Here is a 24,066-nt window from a genome sequence, read left to right as displayed (position 1 = left end):
GAGCGCCGTCGAGAGGCCTCCTTGGCGAGGTTCCTCTCGTACAATCGTACCGGACGAGCAAACACACCATTACAAAGGGACACCACACGAGAGTAGATACTTAAGAGTCTTTATATAAAGAATAAAGGCAAGTTCTCGCAGCAATAGGTACAAAGGGATCGAGGGATCCTTAAAGTCTCGGTATCAGGGGAAAAGGGGTAGCGGGACAGTCTGGGTACCAGCTGGTACTAGGATACCCTGCACACAGCTCTCAATCCTCGAGCTGGGGGGTGCAAGGAGCCGCGACAGCGTCAGCAGGGCTCCGAGGGTGGTTCAGCGATGTCGGGCCGCAACAGCGTCAGCAGGGCTCCGAGGATGGTTCAGCGATGTTGGGCCGCGACAGCGTCAGCAGGGCTCCGAAGATGGTTCAGCGATGTCGGGCCGCGACAGCGTCAGCAGGGCTCCGAGGATGGTTCAGCGATGTCAGGCCGCGACAGCGTCAGCAGGGCTCCGAAGATAGTTCAGCGATGTCGGGCCGCGACAGCGTCAGCAGGGCTCCGAAGTTCCAGGTTCCAAGTACGAGAATTCTTATTAGGATCAGCCGCGACGAGGTCAGCAGGGCGTCAACTCCAGGATACAACTACTGTCCCAATCCAGGCCTTGCCCAGATATAGGACTGGAGTCCTTTGATGTCCGGACCCTCGCGCCTGGGGGTCAGAGGGGCCGGGATGAGTGTGTCCAGACGCCCAGCAGGGGGGCGGAGCCAGCGCCCAGGGAGGCCGGAGGGCGATCGATACCAGGCGTCCGGGGACGGCTGGAGGGCCATCGAAACTCCCCTCCTCCTAGATCCGTCGAGTGGCCACTCTACCACCTGGGTGGATCTTGGTGCCTCGGTGTCGGGCTCCGCTGAGGCCGTGGCCGGGGTCAGGTCGAGGCCACGTGCTCGGGACGTGATGGGCCCAAGATGGAGTCGGGCCTGAAATGGTGGTCCGGGGTGGTAGCCGGAACTGCAGAGTTGGGGGCGAGTAGGGTTCACCGGGTTCCAGGGGGGAGAGCCGTGGGTTGTCAGGGTGGCTGCTCTTGTCGAGAGTTCGTGGAGAGTAGTGCCAGTGGAGGAGACAGCGGGTCGATGGATGGCCGATGTCGTCCCGGGCCCGCCATGCGGGAGGGGTAGGACCACGCCACAAGGCCTGGTCCAACAGTCTTGCAGAGCCTTAATGCTCGCTCCGACGGAGGACCGACGACCCAGATGGCGTCACATTGATCTTTGGCGGAATTTTGCCTGATTTCTCTGAGTAATTAATGTCCCGTAACTTTAAGTGGGAAGAGAGGGTATCAATTCCATCGTGCAGGACACAGACTTTATTGGATAGGCATTTCTTCATCCTACTATATGATCAACCATCGAGTCTCTGTCTTTTTACAGATTTGCCATATAAAGTTTGGATTTTGAACCCTTGGCACTTACGGCGACCGGAGCCTGTCGTAAAAGGACAGTTTCTGGTCTATACGGCTCGCAGTTTTCTAACCTGTAAGTTAGACTGCGTTTAATCCATTTTGGGTCTTAATTCCCATACTGGGGCGACTGATTTACATATATATATCTTCCCTCTTCTCAAGTATATATTGCGCTGACGGTTACCCGAAATTTCACAGCAGCATCATAACCCTCTGAATGTGAACTGGGGCCACTTCCTCGAACAACTGTGTATGTAGGACTGCAAATTACCTTCTATACATTCTTGATATTCCATTAGGAAGAGGAATGCATAACCATGCTCTTACTCTTACTGTCCTTTATTTCCTAGTTCTTATAGTGTCACCCTCTAAAGACCATATCCATGGTTGGGCTGTCCTAGTGGATCCTGGACGACTTTACCGCGAAAGTATGTATGCCATCCCATATTAGCACCTCTTTACTATTTGAGTTCACACCTAAGGTATTAGGTCTTTACCTGATTTACCTGATTATCTCTCTTTACAGAACCAATTTCTGCTTGTGAGATAGTCTGCTTGTGCTCGGGGTGTTCAAGAATCCCCTAGAGCCACAGTCTTTTTGGAATAAATACAGCCTTTGAAAAGTATGTTAGTCTCTTTTTTTGTTTTATATTCCCTGCTTCACCTGTTTCTACCTTTTTACCTATGTATCTATTTCATTCTTTTTCTTGGATATTCCTCTCATCACCTGGTTATCTTTGGATCTTTTGAATTCTGCACGTAGAGAGACAGTATTTTGTATCTACATTGCACCATTTCGGTGTTTGGGACTTATGGCCTGGTTACCTTGCTCCGTCTCTTAAACCATTATGAAATTAAAGTATGTCATGATTTACTATGTTTTGTTTGTCCCCACAGAGTAGTGTGTTCACATTGTACAGAGCCCGGTGTACTACATTTAATGATTTTTTGACGCATAAGCTACAAATGGTTTCAGACCACTGAACACTTTATGAATTCAGCGCCCTGATGAAGGATGGTCTAAGTACATGGTACCTCCGAAACACGCTTCGGTGCATTTCTTGTGTTTTTTGTACGCTGTATGTAAATTTATATGTATGTCTTTTTAAGTTTAAGGTATAATTGTTTTGTTTTCACATTTCATGGTTGTTTTTCTGTTTGGTATCGTTGGAGGCATGTACATATCATGTATGGTTTCTCTAGAAGTTCATCTGGGGCTCTATTGCAACTCATGTACAATATTTATGATTTTTTATATGTATACAATGTTTGAAAATGTACTTTCAACCATGGTAAAAAATAACTTTTATAAAGTAATAAATTAAACAAACTACAAGTCTGCGGGGCATGTTATTTTGGATAGATTACCGAACTCGAACAGATTAAGTAGGGGGAAGTGTCTTCTGTTGTTTTTTACTGAACTTGGAGATGAGACCTTCTGATATCATAACCTCCTCACTCTAAGTACCAAACCGTAGAGTCCACCTCCAAAGTTGCATGTGGATTACCTACTACATTAACTCTTTCCACTTCTACCCTTCAAAAGCCATAAGTATCAGCTCCATTTCGCACATTCCACAAACAGTACCAGTAGCACAGAATGGCACAGAACCACCCACGAACCGGCTGCTCACTATGCAGTATTTAATGGGAACAGGTAGCCGCCTGACTAAGTGGATAACGAGCGGCATTAGAGCGGGCAAGGCAATTTCACTCCAACCCACCCGAGAACAATGGGAGGGAGACATAGGAAGGGCTCTTCGAGACAAAGAATGGGAAAGAATCTTGCAATTCCCCAAAAAGGTTTCGAGGAATCCGAAATTTTAATTTATTCAGCTAATGGTGGTGCATAGGGCGTACCTAACCCCACATAGGCTAAGTGCTATGTTTCCCGATGCTGCAGACACGTGCCCTCGATGTGGGACTGGAGATGCACAACTGATACACATGCTAAAGCCCTCGATGTGGGACTGGAGATGCACAACTGATACACATGCTATGGGAATGCCCTAAGTTAGGGTACTACTGGGCCACAGTACATGACACACTAGCCAGGATAGCACCAGCCAGGCCATACACATCTGCGACATAGTTTGTTGGGATTGGGAACTACCGAAAGGAAAAGGAGCGTGGCAACCCGCTTCGCCGACTTGGCCCTCCTACTGGCTAAGAGAACAGTAACGATGAGGTGGAAGTCAGCTAGGCCGCCAGACCCAGATGTTTGGCGCGGGGAGGTGGTACGGTGGGGGAGGGCGGAGGGTATGGAATTGCAACGAGAGGAACGCAGAGGGCTGAGAAAGACTCCCATATCAATGGAGTGGAATGCAATGCTTCTGGACTTTGAAACAAGTACTGACAATAATGTGAATCAATCTACTAGTGAGACCACTGAAGGAGAGGGACACAGCTAGATCATAGAAGGGTAACCCTCCCTCTTTCCCCTATTCTCCGCACCCCATCATGCTAGCCCCCCCTCTCCTCTTCCCTCCCCCCTCCTCCCTCTCTTTCCCCCCCTCCCCTCCCTCGTGTTCCCCCCTTTTCCCCCTCCCCCCCCCCACTGGTGGCGGACAACGCACGAACAGGTGCAAATGGAGAAATGACTTTGTGACATTGTAATTGGGAGTGCAGACAGACGTACCTGGGTTCTAAACGAGAGATAACATTCTGTAAATGCAGACAAAGTACTATGTGTTGCTTAGTTGTCAAAGTGTAAGTGCCGGGGTAGTTAGCGGGAGGGGGGAGTTGTTGTATTTGGTAAGCTGAGAACAAAACAAAAATATGAAAGCCAATATAATGTATACTGATATATGCAACTGCATGGACATAACTAATTGTTCTGTGATTAATGCAATGTTTTCAAATTGTAACTGTCCATGATCAATACCGGAAATAAACATATTTTAAAAAAAACAAAAAAAAAACAGTACCAGTAGCAATTCTAAGGTACAAATCAAACTGGATTACTGCTACAGCGCCCTCGTTAGCCTTTAGAACTATTTCCTCTTACCCTTGAGAGTGTATAAAACAGGGGTCTCCAACAAGTAGCTCGGGAACTACATGTAGCCCTCCAACATTCTAGAACTAGCTCTCAGAGAGGAAGCCAAGCCCAGTACATCATTCAGAGGTTTTTCATATTACAAAAAGGTCAGTACTGCTCATTTCAACAGCCTTAGAGTGGCAGCCAACCAAACCAATGGCTACCAGACAAGCACACACTGTCACCTACTGAGCATGCAGCATGTAAATTTGTCTCCACTCTCAATCCAGCAAAGTCACAAGTAGTTTTCTCATGTTGTAGGCACTGCTCAATCAGTCACACTATGTGGGCGAACAGTGGGCCAGGAAACAAGAGTATCAGCAGAAGACAGAGCAGTGTCACTAAAGTTTGGACTGCAGAAGCCAGCGTAAAAAAAGTGTGCCTATTTAGGTATGTTCCGGAGTTCATGCGTGTCTGGCTACTTACCCCTCTCTAATAATCTATACGAGCCTTTAAGCTGTACCTGGTGCTAAGGACCACCAGAATTATAGGTTGCCCACTATAATAAGGGCTTTATCTCTGGTACAATTGACTCAAATAATGTATTTATGTATATTTATTAAGCACAATCATCATTCATTAGCAGAATATCTAGGCGATATTTTAGATCGACTGTCACTTATTGGGTGCAAACATTATTGGTTAAGCAGCCAAGTTTTCATTGATTGCCTGAAATTCAGAATATTTTGCTTACTTTGAATGTAAAGAGGGCAAGACATGCAGAATTTAAAACCTGTCACAGATAGGACTGCTTCCCCATTTGTCAAGTTTTTTTTCAGGACTACAAATTAAAATTTACTCAATGGCGTGAGAGAATGTAAGGGCTGATGTTTCTGTTGTTTATGTGCAAAGAAAGGGTGATTGTTTCTGTGGCATGTTTTTTTTGCAGAACGCATGTTATCTTTAATTGGATTCATTTAGCTTCTAATAGTCTATATTTTGAGACATGGTCTGATGTTTTCAGATTAAAGATCACTCTAATAATGTTTTTTTTAATGTATTGGAGATGTGCAATGCATATCTTCACATACTAAAATCAAATATTTTTCCAGCATTAAACTTAGCTGGTATATGCAGGGATTGGCCACCATGACTTTATGTGGAAAAGTCAAGAATGGGAGTATTCTTCTAAATTGTTTCAGATGGCAAAAGCACAACATGGTTACATTAGTGATTTGAACATCTAGTGTTAACTGATAGTCAAGGATTAATTCTTAGTTCCATACCATAGTTTCTGGCCAAAGCGAATATGATCCTTTAGACACCTGGTGTAAACTGGGAGAATTTCGCTTTTTTGATGGGTTCAGTTTTAGAAAAGTTGTGGTCATCCAGTCTCTAGTAGTGGAGAGTACATCAGACAACTAGCTTTCTGCATCTAAGGTGGATATCCCAAAAATAATATGCTTGGCACCAGAAGACGCTCTATATTCCCAATCAATTGACTTTCCTCTCTATGGTTTCATGAAGAAACCTTTTCACCCACATTTTATTTCTTTCTGTGTGATGTTCTGCTGATAGGCAACTTACACTAGACACACCCCAGTGCTGAAGTCGACGTCATTGGAAAAGTTGGGCAACGTTGCTGCTTCCTGAACCAATACTGACTTGCTCTGTCGCTGTTGAATAAAGGTTTGGGCTAATTATGACTACCCTGTTTTATATGGTTAATGGGGAAAAGAGATTCTTTGCAGGATTGAATTGAGGCAACAGACATACTTTGGGCTCACCCCTTTCTAGGAGTTCTAAATTACCCACATTGTTCTGATTTTGGAAGTGTCAGTCACTATTTTCTCCTGGTCCATGGCACTGTACTTCAAATCAGGTATTACTTACAAACCAAAGGCTATGATTTGGAAGAGCATATGTCACACATGCATCTGGGACTACAGATTTAGGTTTCTGCATAGGCGATACCTGGCAATGCAAGCGACTGAAGGCAGGGGCCATTTTTGTGAGGTACACATCCGGAAAGTACAGTACATCAACTACTTAAATAGCATCTTGTTATTAGGGACAATGATCTGGAACAGAAAGCCTACAGAATTACAATACTAAACATACAACTGTGCTACAAGATGAGAAGTAGATCTGAAACCACAAATAAACGCACATGTGCAGAGTAGGATTCTGCACAAACCATAATCACTGAACATAGATGTTCTGCAGGTGAGAGGAGCGCTGCATGGAGGCAAGAAGCCTGAAGATAAGATGTGCCTCCCACGTCATGGTAACCAGTTGTATACAGCCCTTTGTGTGGAGACAGGACACATTGCCTATTCATGTGTAAGTATGGCTATGCCCAGCTCCGCCCTCTCATCCTGCCAGTGATGGTCCATCTAGTCACACCTAAGCTTCCCATTGTATGCAACTGTCTAGGAGGAATGCACAAAGCCCGACTGTTGCTACACCCAGTCAATGTGAACAGACAGGCTTGAAGGACCAAGTGGCTAAGGCAAGAAAATGGCAACTTTCTAAAAGTAGCGTTTTCAGAATTGCAATTTAAAATCCGACTTCACTATAAATTAGGGTTTTAAATTGTGATTCACAAGACATCAAACATGAATTTGTACATCTCTTCCCATTTGGATTTTACACTAATTAAATGTAATAATGCAACTCTAATGTTATTCTATGGGAGAGGTGGGCCTTGCAGTAATGACAAATGAATGTAAGTGTTTTTAACTAACAGGACATATACCACTTTATAGGATGTCTTCCTTTTTAGATACATTGCACCCTGCCCTCTCTCTGGGCTGTCCAGGGCCTACAATAGGGGTGGTTTACATGTATTAAAAAGTAAGGTTTGGGCCTGGCAAAAGGTTTATTTTTGCAGGTCTAAAAGGCAGTTTAAACTGCACACACAGGCTGTGCAACGGCAGGCCTGATACACGTTTAAAGGGCTACTTAAGTGGGTTGCCCAATCAATGCTGGAGACCCACTAGTAGCATTTAATTGACAGGCCCTGGGCACATGTAGTGCCAGTTTTTCTAGGAACTTAGAAGTAAATTAAATATGACAATTCCATATAAGCTAATTCCACCATGTTTAAAGTAGAGAACACAAGCACTTTAGCACTAGTTAACAGTGGTAAACAGAGCCCTAAAGCAAACTAACTGCAAAATGAGATCCTTCGTGTAGTAGCTTATAATATACAGAAAGTTGTTTTTACGCACATCTCATTCCTCACAATTCAATAGGCAACCGATTAGAAAAAAATCAATACACACAAGACAACTACATTGATGGATAGTTGATGTTTCAGAAGCATATAAAACTGGTGTCTACTCTAACCTAATGCATGAAAACTGTGATGTCATGAATGTGTGGCACCGTGTCATCTACTAGACAACACGCTAAGTAATGATTACTTATTAACTAAACTTCATGTGTCCCACATTGCCTTGGTAACTGTATGCTTCCACTGTTGATATTCTGAAAATTATTGTATACTAAGTTTCCTGTCAAGCACCAGTCACATCAATCTATCGCTTGTAACTAACTGATCAATGCAAAGTATTCCACATGCCACTGGGACAAGGTACTGACTGTATAACAATCCCAATAAAATTAAATTAAATGTGACATGTATGAGATACTTTCATGAAGATATGAGAAAATCCCCCAAAACTCAGCTTGTAGAAACATCACAAGTACTCATTTATAAAACAAAAATAGTAAGTATTCTCACATTATGTTTACGACCACAATCTTCTTGTTTTAATCCTTTAAATTCATTTGGTGGTTCCTCGACCTAGGGAAGACAATAATACACCATTATGAATAGTTTGCTGAAATAGGAAGACTTCATAAGTGTACTGTACCTTTAAAAAAAACAACATTCATGTTTGAAGGCGGTCAATAGCATCAGCATTGTTTAAATATCTGACAAAAAGGAAGTGGAAGGCAAATCATATACTTCGTACACACAAGTGCGTGTGTTTAATATGTTTACCCGGTAGCCCTGATTAACAATATTCTTTGGACATCTAAAGCTCACTTCGATGAACAAAAAGTGTAATCTGTGAGTGGCATATCTTGACTCAGAGAAGAAGTAACTGAGGATATTTATGCTTATATATGGTGGGAGTTCTTTTAGAGGAGAGGACATTTATTACTACAACTGAAAAAACAATAAAACATTTCTTTAAACTTTGAATGAAGGTATAGGTTGAATTCTGTTGGAGATGATTGGTTAAAAATCTCAACTTGGCATAATTATGGTTACTGAGCACTATTAAAGATAATATGAGCCCTTTAGCTTGTTCTCATTATAAATAGTATTGCATAACAAAATAAACAAATTGTGAAAGTAGGTGATGTACATATGGAACACTTCAATGTGAATTTCTGAATTTGCCAACAAATACACCATTCCAAATGGGGCTTTTAGACATTTATATAGGAAAGTAAATGATTGAAATCACTAAGATCTACAAATGCAATCCCAAAACAATTGATAAAAATTTGCAACATTATTAGAAAAGATGGAATGACTAAGATTAGATCTTATTGATATTCTGGGCAAACAATTATGTTGAAAATATTGTAATATGTCACAGGTTACAACCTGTCATGGAGTTAAAGCAACATATGGGACAAAACAAAGAATCATATATTAAAGATAAACCCCACTAAACATTAAAACCTACTTAGGTTTTCAGAATTACCAAAATATGCATTTCGTCCAATGAAAAGCATTACATGTAAACACTTAGCATTCATATTTATTGTAGATATCACGACAACATGACTAGTTTAACTAAAAGGGTGGCAAGCACAGCATATGTTTAAGATGACAGATTCTTTGGAGCATGTAACACATTCTCAGTGAAAGGCAGGCCACCTCTCGATGCCAAAAATAACACATTGCTTAAAAGGCAGTCAATGCATTTTATAACAATATGCTAGATAAAAATCAGTTGTTATCCACTGATTTCATAATACAGGATCTTAAATAAAATAATACATTATATCGTCTAGAAAACGGAAGAAAACAAGTTACTTACCTGTAACTTTGGTTCCCCAGTATTGGAAACTTTCATAGATTCCCATGCTTTGTATCATTCCCCGTCGTCGGAATGGGAGCCTCGGTAGTATAAAAAACCATAGAAACAAAAGAGAAACCTAGGCCTAGGCCTCATCTCATTTTGTATTCTATCCACCTCTTTTTGTGAAAAAGAGACCAAACTTTTGCCAGGACCAATCAGAGCAGCCTCACCCTCTAGAACCTTCCTGAGAGAGCTCAGAGCCTCAGATTTTCGTAGCCGTTGTGCAAACAGCCACTAACTCTGTAAAAGGATGAGCTTTCCCAGGGGAGGTGGGCGGGCGCATGGGAATCTATGAAAGTTACCAATACTGGGGAACCAAAGTTACAGGTAAGTAACTTGTTTTCTTGCCCCAGTATTGGAACTTTCATAGATTCCCATGCTTTGTATCAGAATAGCTAGCAGTACAGCACCATGACCACATTTTGTAAATACATGGCATCACATAACCATAGAAAAATACATAAAGTACAGTAAAACCAAACAAAATGTGCTCACCAGGATGGAGGGATCGTAGGGAAAGCTCACCTCTCAATGAAACAGATTACGCAGGACTGCCTGGCCAACAGCCGCATCATCTCGTCCTGCAGAATCCAGGCAGTAGTGTTTCGTGAAGGTATGAGTACTGCTCCACGTTGCTGCCCTGCAGATGTCTTTAATGGCAACTCCCGAAAAGAGAGCCACAGATGAAGCCACCGACCTCGTGGAATGTGCACGGACTCTGCCGTCCAGCGGCTTGCCCGCTTCCTGATGACAGAATTGAATCGCACTGGAGATCCAGCGGGAAATGCCAGTCTTTGCCAAAGGCAACCCCTTACGAGGTGCACTGTAGGACACAAACAACTGAGTAGACTTCCGAAAGGGACGTGTGCGCTCCAAGTAAAACTTTAAGCACCGTTGAATGTCCAAAGAATGGAGCGTACGCTCCGCAGGTGTAGAAGGATGTGGAAAGAAGGTTTTCAGAATCACCGGTTCATTCAAGTGGAACTCAGATGGCACCTTCGGGATGAATTTGGGATTAGTCCGAAGAACCAGACCTTGTTTAGTAAATTGCAGGAATGGATGCACTATGGAGAGTGCCTGAAGCTCACTCACTCGTCTAGCCGATGTTAGAGCTAAGAGGAGTGCTAGTTTCCAGGAGAGGAACTTTAAGTCTGCCTTGTGAATCGGCTCGAACGGAGCTTTCATGAGTTGAGCCAAGACAAGGTTGAGCTGCCACACTGGTGGAGGAGGACGAACTGGCGGATACATCCGGAATAGGCCCTTCAAGAATTCTTTAACCACCCTCGAGGACCATAAGGAAGGACCTGCCGAACTGCGTCGAAACCTTGATATGGCCGCTAGATGCACCTTTACTGATGAATGTGCCAAACCAGACTTAGCCAGAGATAGCAAATACGGCAGCAACTGATGAGGTTGGGAAGTGTAAGGATGGAGACCTTCCCGTTGACACCACAAGCAGAATCTCTTCCATTTTGCCGTGTACGTTTTGTTGGTACTTGGTGCTCTGGCATGAGCCAAGACCTCTCTGCATTCTTGAGACAAAGCTAGATGACTGAATTCTCTGTGTTCAGGAGCCACGCCGTCAAGTGGAGGGATCTCGGATCCGGGTGGAAAACCTGTCCCTGACTCCTGGACAAGAGGGACGGAATGGGCCTCAAGTGAATTGGAGGAGCTTGGGAGAGTCGCAGCAGTTCTGTGTACCAGAATTGTCTGGGCCACGCTGGAGCAATTAGAATCATCCTGCAGGGTTCTGCCTTCATTTTCTTGAGAACTCGAGGAATGAGGGGAATGGGAGGAAAAGCGTAAAAGAACGCGCTGTACCAGGCCATCGAAAGAGCGTTCCCTAGGGACCCCCGATGGTGAACCTTGCTTGCGTAGAACCGGCATTTGGCGTTCTCCGGCGAAGCAAAGAGGTCGATGGTCGGCATCCCCCAAACTGAGAACACTCCGTCGAGAATGGATTGATTCAATTCCCACTCGTGAGTCACTTCCGTCTGGCGACTCAAGGCGTCCGCCTTGACATTGAGAGTTCCCGCCAAGTGCTCGGCTCTCAGAGTGATGTTGTTGTGAATTGCGAAATCCCAAATCCGTTGAGCTTCTGCGGACAGAGTCTGTGATTTGGTGCCTCCTTGTTTGTTTACATAGTGCATGGCCGTCGTATTGTCCGTCCGGACCAGCACTGAGCGATTGCCCACTCTGGGTAGAAAAGCTTGCAAGGCCAACCGAATGGCTGTCAGCTCCAGGAAATTGATATGGCACTGCCGCTGTCCTGGACTCCAATGGCCACTGACTTGAAGCTCTCGGAGCACTGCACCCCAGCCTTCCAACGAGGCGTCCGTGGTCATCACCATGGGTGAAGGAGAAATCCTGAACGTTAGGCCTTGGGCGAGATTGCTTTTCTGAAGCCACCATTCGCTCGCTGTTCTCATTGCTGATGTTACGACAACCCTGTCGTCGAACGACCCCTCTGCTTGGCGCCATTGCTTGTCCAGCTCCTCCTGTAGAGGACGCATCCTTAGCCTGCAATGCGGCACTAATGGTATGCAGGAGGACATCGATCCGAGAAGGGATTTGTATTGGCGGACCGATAGGACCTTGCTGCGGCAGAGTAGTTGAGCCGAAACCATCAATTTTTGTTGTCGCTCTTCTGAGGGACGAGCCGTACAATGCGTGGTGTCCAGCACGGACCCCAGGAATCTTGCAGATTTGGAAGGCAGGAGGACTGACTTGTGTTCGTTCAACTGAAGGCCCAGGCAGCGGAACAAATGGAGGCAAGTAGACACGGCTTGTGAAGCGTCCTGGAAAGATGGTGCCTTGACGAGCCAGTCGTCCAAGTAAGGGAAAACTTCGAGAGATTGTCGTCGAAGGAAAGCTGCCACCGGTGCCAATACTTTGGTGAACACTCTCGGTGCCGATCGAAGGCCGAACGGAAGCACCTTGAACTGGAAATGGCTCTTTCCCACTGTAAAGCGATGGTATTGTCTGTGAGCTGGGTGTATTGGAATATGGAAATATGCGTCTTCTAAATCCAGCGACGCCAAGTAGTCGCCTGGATTTAAGAGAGGAAGAATTTCCTGGAGAGTGACCATCCTGAAGGAGAGCTTTACGAGATAGGTGTTGAGCTCCCGAAGATCGAGGATGGGACGCCAAGTGTCCTTCGTCTTCCGCACTAGGAAGAATCTTGAATAGAACCCCCGGCCCTTTTGAGAGAGCGGGACCGGTTCTATTGCTCCTTTGAGGAACAACTGGTGGGCTTCTAGATGTAGTAATCCTAGATGTCCTGAGCGGATGGCGCCCGGAGCTCGTGTTGGAGGAAAGTCGTGAAACTCCAACGTATGGCCACTCTTCACGATGTTGAGGACCCATTGGTCCGATGTTATTGACATCCAACTGTCCAGACAAAGGGATATCCTGCCCCCCACTGATGTGATCGGGAGGGGAGGAACAGCAGGTAGAGCCGGGAGGCCGCTATTGTCGTTTGGTGTTGTCACGGCCTTGTCGCTGTTGACGGCCTCGCGGAGTGTTGCGAGAGAAAGATGCTGATTGCCCTTGTCGCTGATTCGAGTAATTGGGTTTATATGACTGGGAAGACTGCGAGGAAAAACGTTGTTGGTTTCCTCTGTAAGATGTAAATCCTCTCCCTCGTGCGCCCCTAAAGGGGACCTTGCGATAGGTGAGAGAGCCCAAGGACTTTGCTGTGTCTGTGTCCTTCTTGATATTCTGTAGGGTATCATCTACATGCTTCCCGAACAGCATCTCCCCATCAAAAGGGAGGTCTAGGACTCTGTTCTGGACCTCCTGACGAAACCAGGTGGCCTTCAGCCAACCCTGACGCCGTAAGACGGCGGAGCCGGCCAAGGCCCGGAAGGCCGTGGAAGCAATGTCCATTGCACAGTCAATCACTTCTGCAGACGATTTCTCTCCTTCCGCCAGCACCTTCTTGGCGTCCTCCTTAGTGGGCTCAGGTAATAGGTCCACGAAGGGTTCCATGTCGCACCACATCTGGCGGTCGTAACGGCCTAAGATGGCAAGGGCATTCGCCGCTCTAACCAGTAAGCTGGCCATAGAGGAAAATCGTTTTCCAACATTATCCAGACGTCTGCCGTCTTTGTCCGGAGGAGTGGTCAACGGTGTGGACGGATTCTTTGACTTGCTTTGTGCCGCCTGAGAAATCACCGAGTCAGGCTTTGGCTGACCAATAAGGCAAGCTGGACTGCCTTCAGGAGCTTTATATTTCTTCTCCAGCCTGGGGAGGACTGGAATCACCGTGGCAGGACTCTGCATGATCTTCATGCCCTCCTCCCATACATGCTCTATGATGGGAATTGATTTGACAGAGCGTTGGTGTTGTTCCTTAAAGTCATAAAGGAAACATTCCGATTCCTCTCTTGAAATAGGTAGTCCAAACCTCTTGGCAGCCCGTTCCATCAGATGATGAAAACCCCCTATATCCACCGGAGGGGAGATGGAAGTGTCACGACCAGCAGCATTTGGGTCTTGCGGGTCATTGTCCCCCTGATCCGGGTCAGGGTCCTGTAAAGGATCCATCAAGGGATCTACTGGAACAACCTCCTCATCTGAAGAGGTATCCTGATGGGTATCGGGCCGTGGTACGGGATCTGGTGTGGGAACCCGGGCCAAAGGCGTCACTGGCGGTGGTGTGGAGGGTACCACCGGAACACTAGTAGCCGGCTGCACTTGCGGCTGTGGTGGAAGTGGAAAAAACGTAGTCTGTCTGGAAGGGTCTGACGGAAACCTTTTACGATAATCCTGAAGCATGTCCTGAAGATCCGAAATGAGAGAGGAGGGCATGGCTACCATGCCTTGTCCCAAACTCGGCGGATGTCGCTCTTCCACAACATAAGGATGTAGTTGTTGGCCACCTGCCTGGTCGAAATACTCCTCCGTGTCCGTCTCTTGCAACTTTACGTTCAAGTCCGAGGGACTATAGGCAGGTCCATAATTGTCCTGAAACTCATCCTCGTCAGACTCATCATCTAACAGCATTGTCGGTAGATGGGAAGAGACTCGTCGCGGAGACGTCATCTCCGGCGTGATTTTCATTCTCTGAACTGGAAAATGCAATTTTTGGACCGTCGACGGTCTCGTCGACGACGCCGTCGTCGATGGAGCATCAGTTACTGTAACCGTCGACTGCACCACAGCCTTCGTCGACACAATCCTCGTCGTCGATGGGACCATCGTCGACGGTCTCGTCGACGAACTCGTCGTCATTATCATCGTCGTCGACGTGGAAGCCGTCGTCGTCGACGTCGTCGACGTAGTCTTCGTCGTCGTTGCGGCCGTCGACAGCGGCCTGCTAGTCGTTGTCGACGTGGAAGTCATCATCGTCGACGAGCTCGGAACCTTGAACGTCGACGAAGTCGTCGTCGTGGACACCGCTACCGTCGACGAGCCCGTCGACGGAGCCACAGAAACAGCGGGAACTTTAGCCAAAGTCACAGTCGTCGACGTACCTGGTGTTCTCGTCGTCGACGGACGCTGTTTTTTCTCCGGCCCAGATCCTGAAGTGCCAGTAGAGTGTTTATCACTGGGCTTGATCTTTTTGGACGGAGGAGAAAGGATCACCACCTCCTTTTTGTCCTTTAAGGCTGGCACCACTGCTGTAGCCTGTCCCTGCCTCTCCTTTACACTTTCGTGAGGAGATTGAAGGGGACCAGCCCTCTCAGACCTGTCAGAGATCTTGTGAGGGGCTTTAGGAGGGGGCTCAGATGTAGAAGAACCAGGGGGAGACCTACCCCTCTTCTTTGATCTTTGCGAGGAAGCAGCAGACACGGAATCCTCCTCATCCGAAGAGAGCACCTCCTTGCGTGTCTTCATCTTCTGAAGCCAGGTAAGTAGCCGGCCTTCTCTGTCCCGAAGAGTCTTGTTCGAGAAAGTCCTGCAGATCTTGCAGTCTGTGGCCTTGTGGTCAGGATATAAGCAATAGATGCAATTATCGTGCTTATCCTGACAAAAAGACGTTTTTTGCCACAAGAGGCACAGGACCTGAATAAGGCCTTCTTCTCCTTGTCAGACATGACGATTTGAAGCAGAAACTTGAAGAAATAAGTAGAAAAACAGTGAAAACTGAGCAGAGCTCAGTGGAGACTCCCTAGCACAACGTGCGGTAGAAAAATCTGAGGCTCTGAGCTCTCTCAGGAAGGTTCTAGAGGGTGAGGCTGCTCTGATTGGTCCTGGCAAAAGTTTGGTCTCTTTTTCACAAAAAGAGGTGGATAGAATACAAAATGAGATGAGGCCTAGGCCTAGGTTTCTCTTTTGTTTCTATGGTTTTTTATGCTACCGAGGCTCCCATTCCGACGACGGGGAATGATACAAAGCATGGGAATCTATGAAAGTTCCAATACTGGGGCAACTGAAAAAACTACAGAAACATAGAAGTAGGAATTGTATGCCAGTATAGTTTTAAATTTAAAAAGGGTAGCCTGTGTTGAAATATGAATCCACTGAGTTAATAACTTTTTGAAGCAAGTAATGTAGATTATATCTCACAGACTGTCTAATTAGGACAAATGAGCAAAACTAGGTAAGAATTTACATTAGTAAGTACTGAAATTATTGTGGGGTGCTGGACCGTGTATAGTGCATGAAAATGACCGAAGTTAGGGAAGTGACTGAGGAGTGTGAGGCCTAGGACCACCTCATACATCCAGCTGGACACTAACCTTTTTAGTATCTGGAGGTGACAAAGGTGATGTAACACTGCTTTAGAAAACTCTTTATAAGTAACTAATTATTAAAGTGTTGAAATATTAAATGCACACTCTATTTTCTAGGTTTTGCAAATATTTTGCCCTACACATGTTTCCACTTTTGCATAGTCTTACTTACGTTGTTTGGATACCACTCATTGTTCACATTTTGATGTAATGTTTCGGCTCTGTTACCTCCTCACATGCTTAATGCCAGTTTTACTGTCATATATGTACTATTTTACAATGTTTCATTTGTTGAATGATTATTACAAGGCTGCATATGTCCAAGTTATTCCCATGTTTCAAACAGATGTAGCAAGCTTGGGAGTTTTCCAACACTAACATACATAAAGTAATGACCGCTATACAGATCATCAACCTCTTAATTTACATCAGAGGCTTTAACAACCTATTAACTTTCACGTAAGAAAAAGCACAGTGACCCATTGCTCATGAGAGCTGGAAGATGTTTTTGTCTTTTGCAAATTCATGCAGTACTACCTCGCAATCTTTAAATAAAAACAAAAGACTGCTGCCCGTTTTCTTTAGTTTTTAGGTCTCGCCTAGACGAAAGCAAAGCAAAGCTTTGCTGTCTAGGGCGAGACGACTTATGTTGTTACTTCTGGGGGAATGAGGACAGCAATGTTCCACGCGCTTTCTCTTTCCGAGATTGTACCTCGTGAGCGCGCACGTCGTCACTCACGCATGCGCACAAAGAAAGCCATACACACTGCATATACACACACGCACCCCCCTTAAACAGACACACGCGCACACAGACAGACAGACGCACGCACAAACACACTCAAACAGACACACGCGCATACACCCCACCCCCACTCACCCCTCCTTTCACTCAACACACTCACCTGTTCTGGCGGTGCTCGGCGGCGGTTCTTCTTCTCGGGCGGCGGTAGCGCTTTGCGGGGCTCTCTCACCACATGAGAGCCCCGCCTTCCCCATGCGCCCGGACGCTCTTCACCCGGTCCCCCATCTCGGGACCGGGACTCAATGCGGAGCCTTCGTGGCTCCTCGGGCAGCTCTCTCTGTCTCTCGCCGCGATGGGGCGGGACTTCCGGTTGGGGCCGCGATGGGATTGGCCGGCTTCCCAACCGCTTCCGGGTCGTCGCAGGCAGCGCGGCGGCCCGGCGGGGACTTGTTTTTACAGTTCTCAAAGTCAAAGAACAACCCGCCCATTCGTAGAACTTGTGTACGCCCTTGTACTTGATGGAGGAGACCCACGAGGCGAGATCTCGTCAGACTGGACTTTGCCCGTTTGCCGCAGTCATTTCCGAGCCGTGTCCTTGTTGCGATTGCAAAGTCACTACAACTTTAAGCTTTGGGAAACACCTACTGGCTCACTCTCGCACAAACACCATAATTGCTCTATCTAGGCGGTCGCCTCCCAGCAGGCACCAATGAGCACTGAAGGAGTGGGAAAAGTACACCGTCTTATGTGCTCATTCAATAGTGCAACAAATGCCTTCCCTCCAGAATGGCAAACGTAAACAAATACGAGGTTCATTTATCCTGCGGAAAGCGTGGGAGTATGCTCTGCACTGTGTCGACATTCTTCAGCGCTACAATAAAGCATTTCAAATGATACACAGGTACAGGCATCATACATGTGGGAATGTCTAGTGATCTGAAGCAGAATTTAGCGCTTATTTTACTTGTGTTGTTACACTGTCTGCTTTCTAAGTCGGTGAGGACTGTTTTCTTTAATGATCTCCACCCAAGACATCGCAGCATGCCACACGCTTTTACTAATGTATTTATTTAAATTACAGCACGGGCCGCTTTCACTTTAGCGGCCATGCCTATTTAATTATTTATTTTACAGCGCAGGCCGCTTTCGCATTAGCGGCCACACTTATTTATTTATTTAATTAATAACATGTGCCGCTTTCACTTTAGAAGCAGTGCTACAGAAGCTTTCTAAATTACATTTTTTTCCCACTAAGAGTGAAAATGCCCCATATGCACTTTCACTTAATATTGTGCGCAGCTCTTTCTCTGTAATCTGGATACAAGCGCAGCATCTACAGGTAGGGAGGGGCCCGGCCACCATTAAAGCTTTCTCGCATGTGCAAGAGTTTGAGCTATTGGCATTAAAAATAACAAGGCCTTGTTTTATGTGTTGCTTTGAAAACACATGAATAAAAGGCATTGACATTGACAATGCCAATAGCTTAAAGGCTCGCAAATGCGAGACCTATTGCATTGAAAATGCTTGTTATGTTTTGAATCTTTTTTTTAGGATTATATTACATTTATTCTGAACATGTTACAAATATGCATGATTCCTACCTACTACTTCTCAGAGTAATCCTAGACTGAAAACCAGGTGATTACCTTATAATGAAGTGGGCTCAAGTGCTTAAAACAGCCGAAGCAGGTATAAAATAGGCTCACAAAGATTGTCATCACCAAGACAAGTAATGTAAAGAGTGTTGTGGAGGATTTGAAACCTACAATGAAATGAAAAACAAATGGTTAACAAAATATAACGTGAATATTTGTATTGTGGTTGAGGAATTGCTTTAGCACAATTAGGTCCACACCCACATAACATCAAAGAGCACTCCACCCACCCCGTCCATAGCCTCAGGAGTGCAAGATATAGGGGGCTTAAGTAACGGAAATTTAAAAAAGGTTATCCAGTAACATAATGCCTTCAGCATCTTGAGCTTACAAATTAAACCCATTGTCTGAATTCATACCCTGTGAAATAAGAAGAAGAAAAAGAAAGAAAGCTACAATTTAACATTTAAACTGCTATCTATGCTAACAAGTCCTTGACACTGCCATCAACGGACCGAAAACAAGGATGCTTGTTTCCGGTCCAAGGAAGACCTGCCTTGGCAGTTCGGGCTGGACTGTTCCCATGACGAAGAGGGTCAAGACTGGTTTGCATATGGCTGGGTCTGAACTGGAGTGGCAAAGTGAACTAAAGAATGATGATGGATTCAACCCAGATCTGTGACTGGGGGGTGAGTGTCTGAAATGTTTCAGTGCTCCAGCCATCCTCTTGTGTTTGCTTTCTTTGCCTTAAGTTGGCAGGGTATGCCCAGAAGTGGGTCCCTTGCTCACTTTGCCATTGGATTCAAGCTAGCCAGGCTGATGAGGGGTATTACCTTGAAACCGGTCCCAGGATGCTTGTTTCTGGTCTAGGGAAGACCTGGCTTGGCAGTTCAGGCTGGACTGTTCCCATGAGGAACAGGGTGAAGACTGATTTGCATATGGATGGGTCTGAACTGGGTGGCAAAGTGAGCTAAAGAACGATGATGAATTCAACCCAGATCTGTGACTGGGAGAGTGTGTCTGAAAAGTTTCAGCGCTCTGGCCATCATCTCACTGTGTTTGCTTTGTTTGCCCAAACTTGGCAGGGTATGCCCAGACGTGGGTCCCTTACTCACTTTGCCACTGGATTCAAGCTAGCCTGACTGATGAGGGGTGTTACCGCGAAACCGGTCTCCGGATACTTGTTTTCGGTCCAGGGAGAGACCTGGCTTGGCAGTTTGGCTGGACTGTTCCCATGAGAAACAGGGTCAAGACTGATTTGCATATGGCTGGGTCTGAACTAGGGTGGCGAAGTGAGCTAAAGAATGATGATGGATTCAACTCAGAACTGTGACTGGGGGAGAGTGTCTGGAAAGTAACAGCGCTCCGGCCATCATCTCGCTGTGTATGATTTGTAAACACATTTAGGCAGCAGCATATTTTCTTTTTACTACTTGTATTCTTTAATTGTATCTTGCATATGTTGAGTTTGTGTGTGTTTCAGAGGATGAATGCAAGAAAGAGTAAGTAGATGGATGAATGGATGCATTGAGTGCAAAGATGAATGACAGAGTGCATGTAGAAGTTTGAGTGTCTAAAGCCATCAATGAACACAAAAGGTACGCTTATTTATAAGTCAGACTTACTGGTATTGGCAATGTGAGGGACCCACAGCTCACCTGATAATGTTTTATAAAAACAATGACAAAACAAGCACTGAATAAGGCAAAATGTTTGCAGCCAACACCAAAGCTACTGACATTGCTAATGCTGGTTTCTTATTAAATCTCAACCTATCAAAAATGGTTTGGGTATTTTAATTGTTAATTCTTTAACTGCATTGCTAGTTGTTGGTTTTGTTACACAAAATAACACACACACACAAGTCTAGCTTGGCTTGATTCTCAAGCCAAGCTACCAAAGGTGAGCCAAGCGTACTTTCAAGGAAAACTATTTTACACTTCTGTGTCCTTCTTGTAAGGCAGACTGGCAGCCGAATCACAGCTCAGATAAAATTTGACTTCTCTCTCCCATATCCCACCTGTCAGCTTCTCTACAATACAACTTCTGGGTATAGATTTTGTGCCATTTTTTCTAAGAATTCAATGAAACTGATATTCAATGTTTAACATGCTCAATTAAAATGACCATAAGGGCGATGAACATGGTGTTATTTAATATGCTAAAATAACACTAGCTACACATTGTGGTAATCTTAAAGCACACATCACTTACCCATTCTGACAAGGGAGAAAAAATATAGCCAGGTGATACAAAGGATGGGAGCAGCCAGAGCCTGGAGCACTGCACTAAAATGGATGTTTCGCTCCAACGTCGTAGGCAGGTAGGCATAGTAGATATTGTGGCGGTCCACCATGTGCTTTAGCAGTAAATACGTAAGGCCTACAGAAACAAGTCACACCTATAAGGATAAGCTTCCATAAAATCTTAAGAAAATATTTGCGCAGGACACAGTTTCAAAGAGAGATATTGACATTTCTTGTGTGGCTCTACTTGGAAAATTAGAAGCTGGCTGTTCAAAAACTCAGAAAATAGCTGATTGGAGTTTCTCAGAGCCTCTCTGTCATGTACTTGTACCCCTACTGAACATAGATAATAGGGTTCTAATTACAAATACCGGTCTAGTAAAACCAACTAACTTAATCAATATCTATGTTGCAATTACAACTCCTTGGTAATAAAGTTACCCAATGGCAGGAACACGTGGTGTCAATGGAGAATGTTGAAAAGTGTTCTTGAATGTATCTGCATGGGGAATGATTCTGTGGAATGAGCCATTTTTAGCAAGGGCTTCATTGCCAGATCCTCCATTCACAGAAGGTGGGCCTGAGCACTCTAGTGTTCACGAGGTAAGCACCATTGGTGGCAAAATCTTCATGATTTATTATTGATTCACATCATATTTTCAGTGTATGCTCAAAGCTCCAAAACTGTAAAAAAGCTAATTATCATTTAGAATACAGAATTGTAATATTTTATATGTAATGTCATGGACAGAAATAATGGGAATTGTAATCTTTGAACTAATTATAGAGCACATTGCTGCCATTCGTGAGATGCATCACTGGGGCGTTGAGGAGTAATGCAGCAAATGCACTAGACCGAAGACATACAGCGGTCGTGCAGAGCAGTTATATCTTAGAGTTTCACAGTAATGAGGCATGTGTGTAGGATTCGCATTATGGCTTTCTTTGTGTATAGGTAAGGTGTGTGAGGAACACAAAGTACTCTACTCCTGGCACAGCGAGTAGTAAATGCAGCTTGGTTAGTCAAGGAATTATATGAGGCACAACCTACATGTTCATTATGAATTCAGTTTGTTCCTTTGGACGGCTTAGAAGAAAAGCAAATTTCCAGGTTGTGAGCAGTTTGTTACACAGACTAGGTCATTGTGATGATTTGTTAGATATACAAAACCACACAGGAGAAAAGAATCCTGTAAGGAGTATATGGAGGTGAATCAAAGTATGAAGAAGGAGAGACTAAAGTTATCAACTTGAGCTTGAGGGGGTTAGGGTGCTCTAACAATATGGACGGAAGAAGTGAACGTACGGTGTGAATAGAAGGACATCTATCCACTTCGAGAAATACGAGACTCACATGTTTACTGGTGGAATTTCCCCAAAGTCTGAATATGTTGGTCTTACTCCTCTTCTGAAAGATATGATGTCACGCTTTGTCAGTAGGGAATTCCAGATGGAGATTGCTGCCCCGTGAATAATTTTTTCAGAGCTTCTTCAGTTCTGAATTTGGGAGATTCCAGTTGTGAAGAGCTTTAGCTTTTTGGGAAACTGGAGCTCCCAATGTAGTTGGTTGGCTAGGTAGCTAGGTTTTCTTAGGAGGATGGATTTATAAAATCAGATATCCATTTTTAAATCTGATCCTTGCCAGTAATGATAATCAGTTCCGCTTCTGTGGGATCGATGACGTGGAGTGGAGCACTGTTTTCATTGAAGCAAACTAGGTTGTCTGGATACCAGAGTCACGTTGGAGGTGCTTTACTCTCTTGGGTGAATATAGGTAGACATTCCCTGGTTGTGGCATTCTGTTGATTTGATGTATTAATGTTAGAGTGGGATAATTTTTGATAACTAGAGGTTTTATCATTCACAACAACAAGAAGGGTCGAATCCTTTAAGTTTTAGTTTAAGGGTTAATTTTGGGTCTTCTTTGCCTTTGGATCAGGACATGATAAAGACACTTTGTTTCATTCAGTGCTGCAATTTCACAAGGCAGAGCTAGGGTGTTTGAATATCCCAAAGACAACACCTCAGAAACTTGGAGGGGCCCAGCCCATGTGGAGATTGCACTAAATGTTAGTCAATCTGGAGATCACACACACATCACTATCCCGCAGCCAATTCATTACTTTTCTAGCATATTTCTAGAAATCATAAATTGATTCAGCTGTTAGTAAACAGAAACGTGGGTATGCCGTCTGCATATCCCGCTATACTTTAGAATCACAATGTCTATTTTACGATTTTTTACTGAAGAGAAAAATACACAAACAGAGGTGGCTTCTTATTCTATTATGGCAAATGCGGGTAGGCCGGGTGCAAATTATTTTGTTGTTCCTCTTTTGGTATGCCAACATTTTAAAAACACATCTATCATTAATCATTGATAATTGCACACAGTTGTAATCTAGAGTTGGTTGGAAAATCACTGCAGATTTTTTCTTTAGTGCCTAAATACATACATCAATGTGCCAGTCTCAGCAGCAACCTGACACACATTATTAAATGCTAGTAACGGAAAACAAAGGGCCTATTGCATGCTACATTTTTAGGAAATCAAGCACAGTGATACTTTGAACACCACTGTAAATGAATGATAATTGGAAAGCTCATTAAACAGAAACACAACTAGAGAAGCATGCGTAAATTAGTAGCTTGAAAGTATTATTTATATACGCAAGTGATCCAAATACAAGCTGGGAAACTGGCACACCCAATTGGCCTGGTGTTCTATTAGTGTTAAGTTTATTTTTTCACTATAAGTTAAAAAAAATACAGCAAATGCCACTAACCTCTACCAAAACAACTCAAGGTCAAACAATCAACTTACCAAAAGGGGCGATGATAGGACAAACAAGGCTGTATGCCATGATGACTGTAAAGATGCAAAGCATTCGAGCGTACATAGCTCCAAACTCAAACTCGTACGCTTGTTGCTGCAAGAGATAAACAGATATAGGCAATGCAGCTCCTGCAGTCACATATGTAAAATACACCTACAAACTGTGCGCCTTGACTAATGTGCCAGAAGATTATACATCCCAAATTAATAATACGTTTATTTTTTAAGTGTTTATCTGGAGCATACAAAGGTCAGTATATTTACATGCTTCATAAACAAAGATACAGTCATTTGTGGTTTATTTCACACGTTTCTCAATTTGTGATAGAAAGTCATTTCATATTCTGCAAATGAGTCATAGATGTGTTTCTTAAAATTGTTATGCCTCATGACTAATATATTGAAAATTTGGTTAACACTGTTATAAAAACAGCTGTGCAAT

The 24,066-nt window shown here is 44.5% G+C and overlaps 1 protein-coding gene across 1 annotated transcript in view; it reads right to left on the bottom strand.

Annotated features, from left to right (window-relative positions):
- LOC144762212 (mechanosensitive cation channel TMEM63A-like) overlaps nucleotides 1-24,066 on the bottom strand; it is a 93,224-nt gene that overhangs the window by 33,069 nt on the left and 36,089 nt on the right. Inside the window, exons 6-9 of the mRNA XM_078647363.1 lie at nucleotides 23,613-23,718; nucleotides 20,757-20,924; nucleotides 18,594-18,709; nucleotides 8,163-8,225 (exon numbers count right to left, since the gene is read on the bottom strand). Of these exons, the coding sequence (XP_078503489.1) occupies nucleotides 8,163-8,225; nucleotides 18,594-18,709; nucleotides 20,757-20,924; nucleotides 23,613-23,718 (453 nt within the window). The remainder of the gene's footprint in view (nucleotides 1-8,162; nucleotides 8,226-18,593; nucleotides 18,710-20,756; nucleotides 20,925-23,612; nucleotides 23,719-24,066) is intronic.

The sequence above is a fragment of the Lissotriton helveticus genome, chromosome 6 (genome assembly GCF_964261635.1).
Source record: "Lissotriton helveticus chromosome 6, aLisHel1.1, whole genome shotgun sequence".
Lineage (NCBI taxonomy): Eukaryota > Metazoa > Chordata > Amphibia > Caudata > Salamandridae > Lissotriton > Lissotriton helveticus.
Note: the sequence above shows the minus strand (reverse complement) of the source record. Positions and strands in the feature narration are given on the sequence as shown.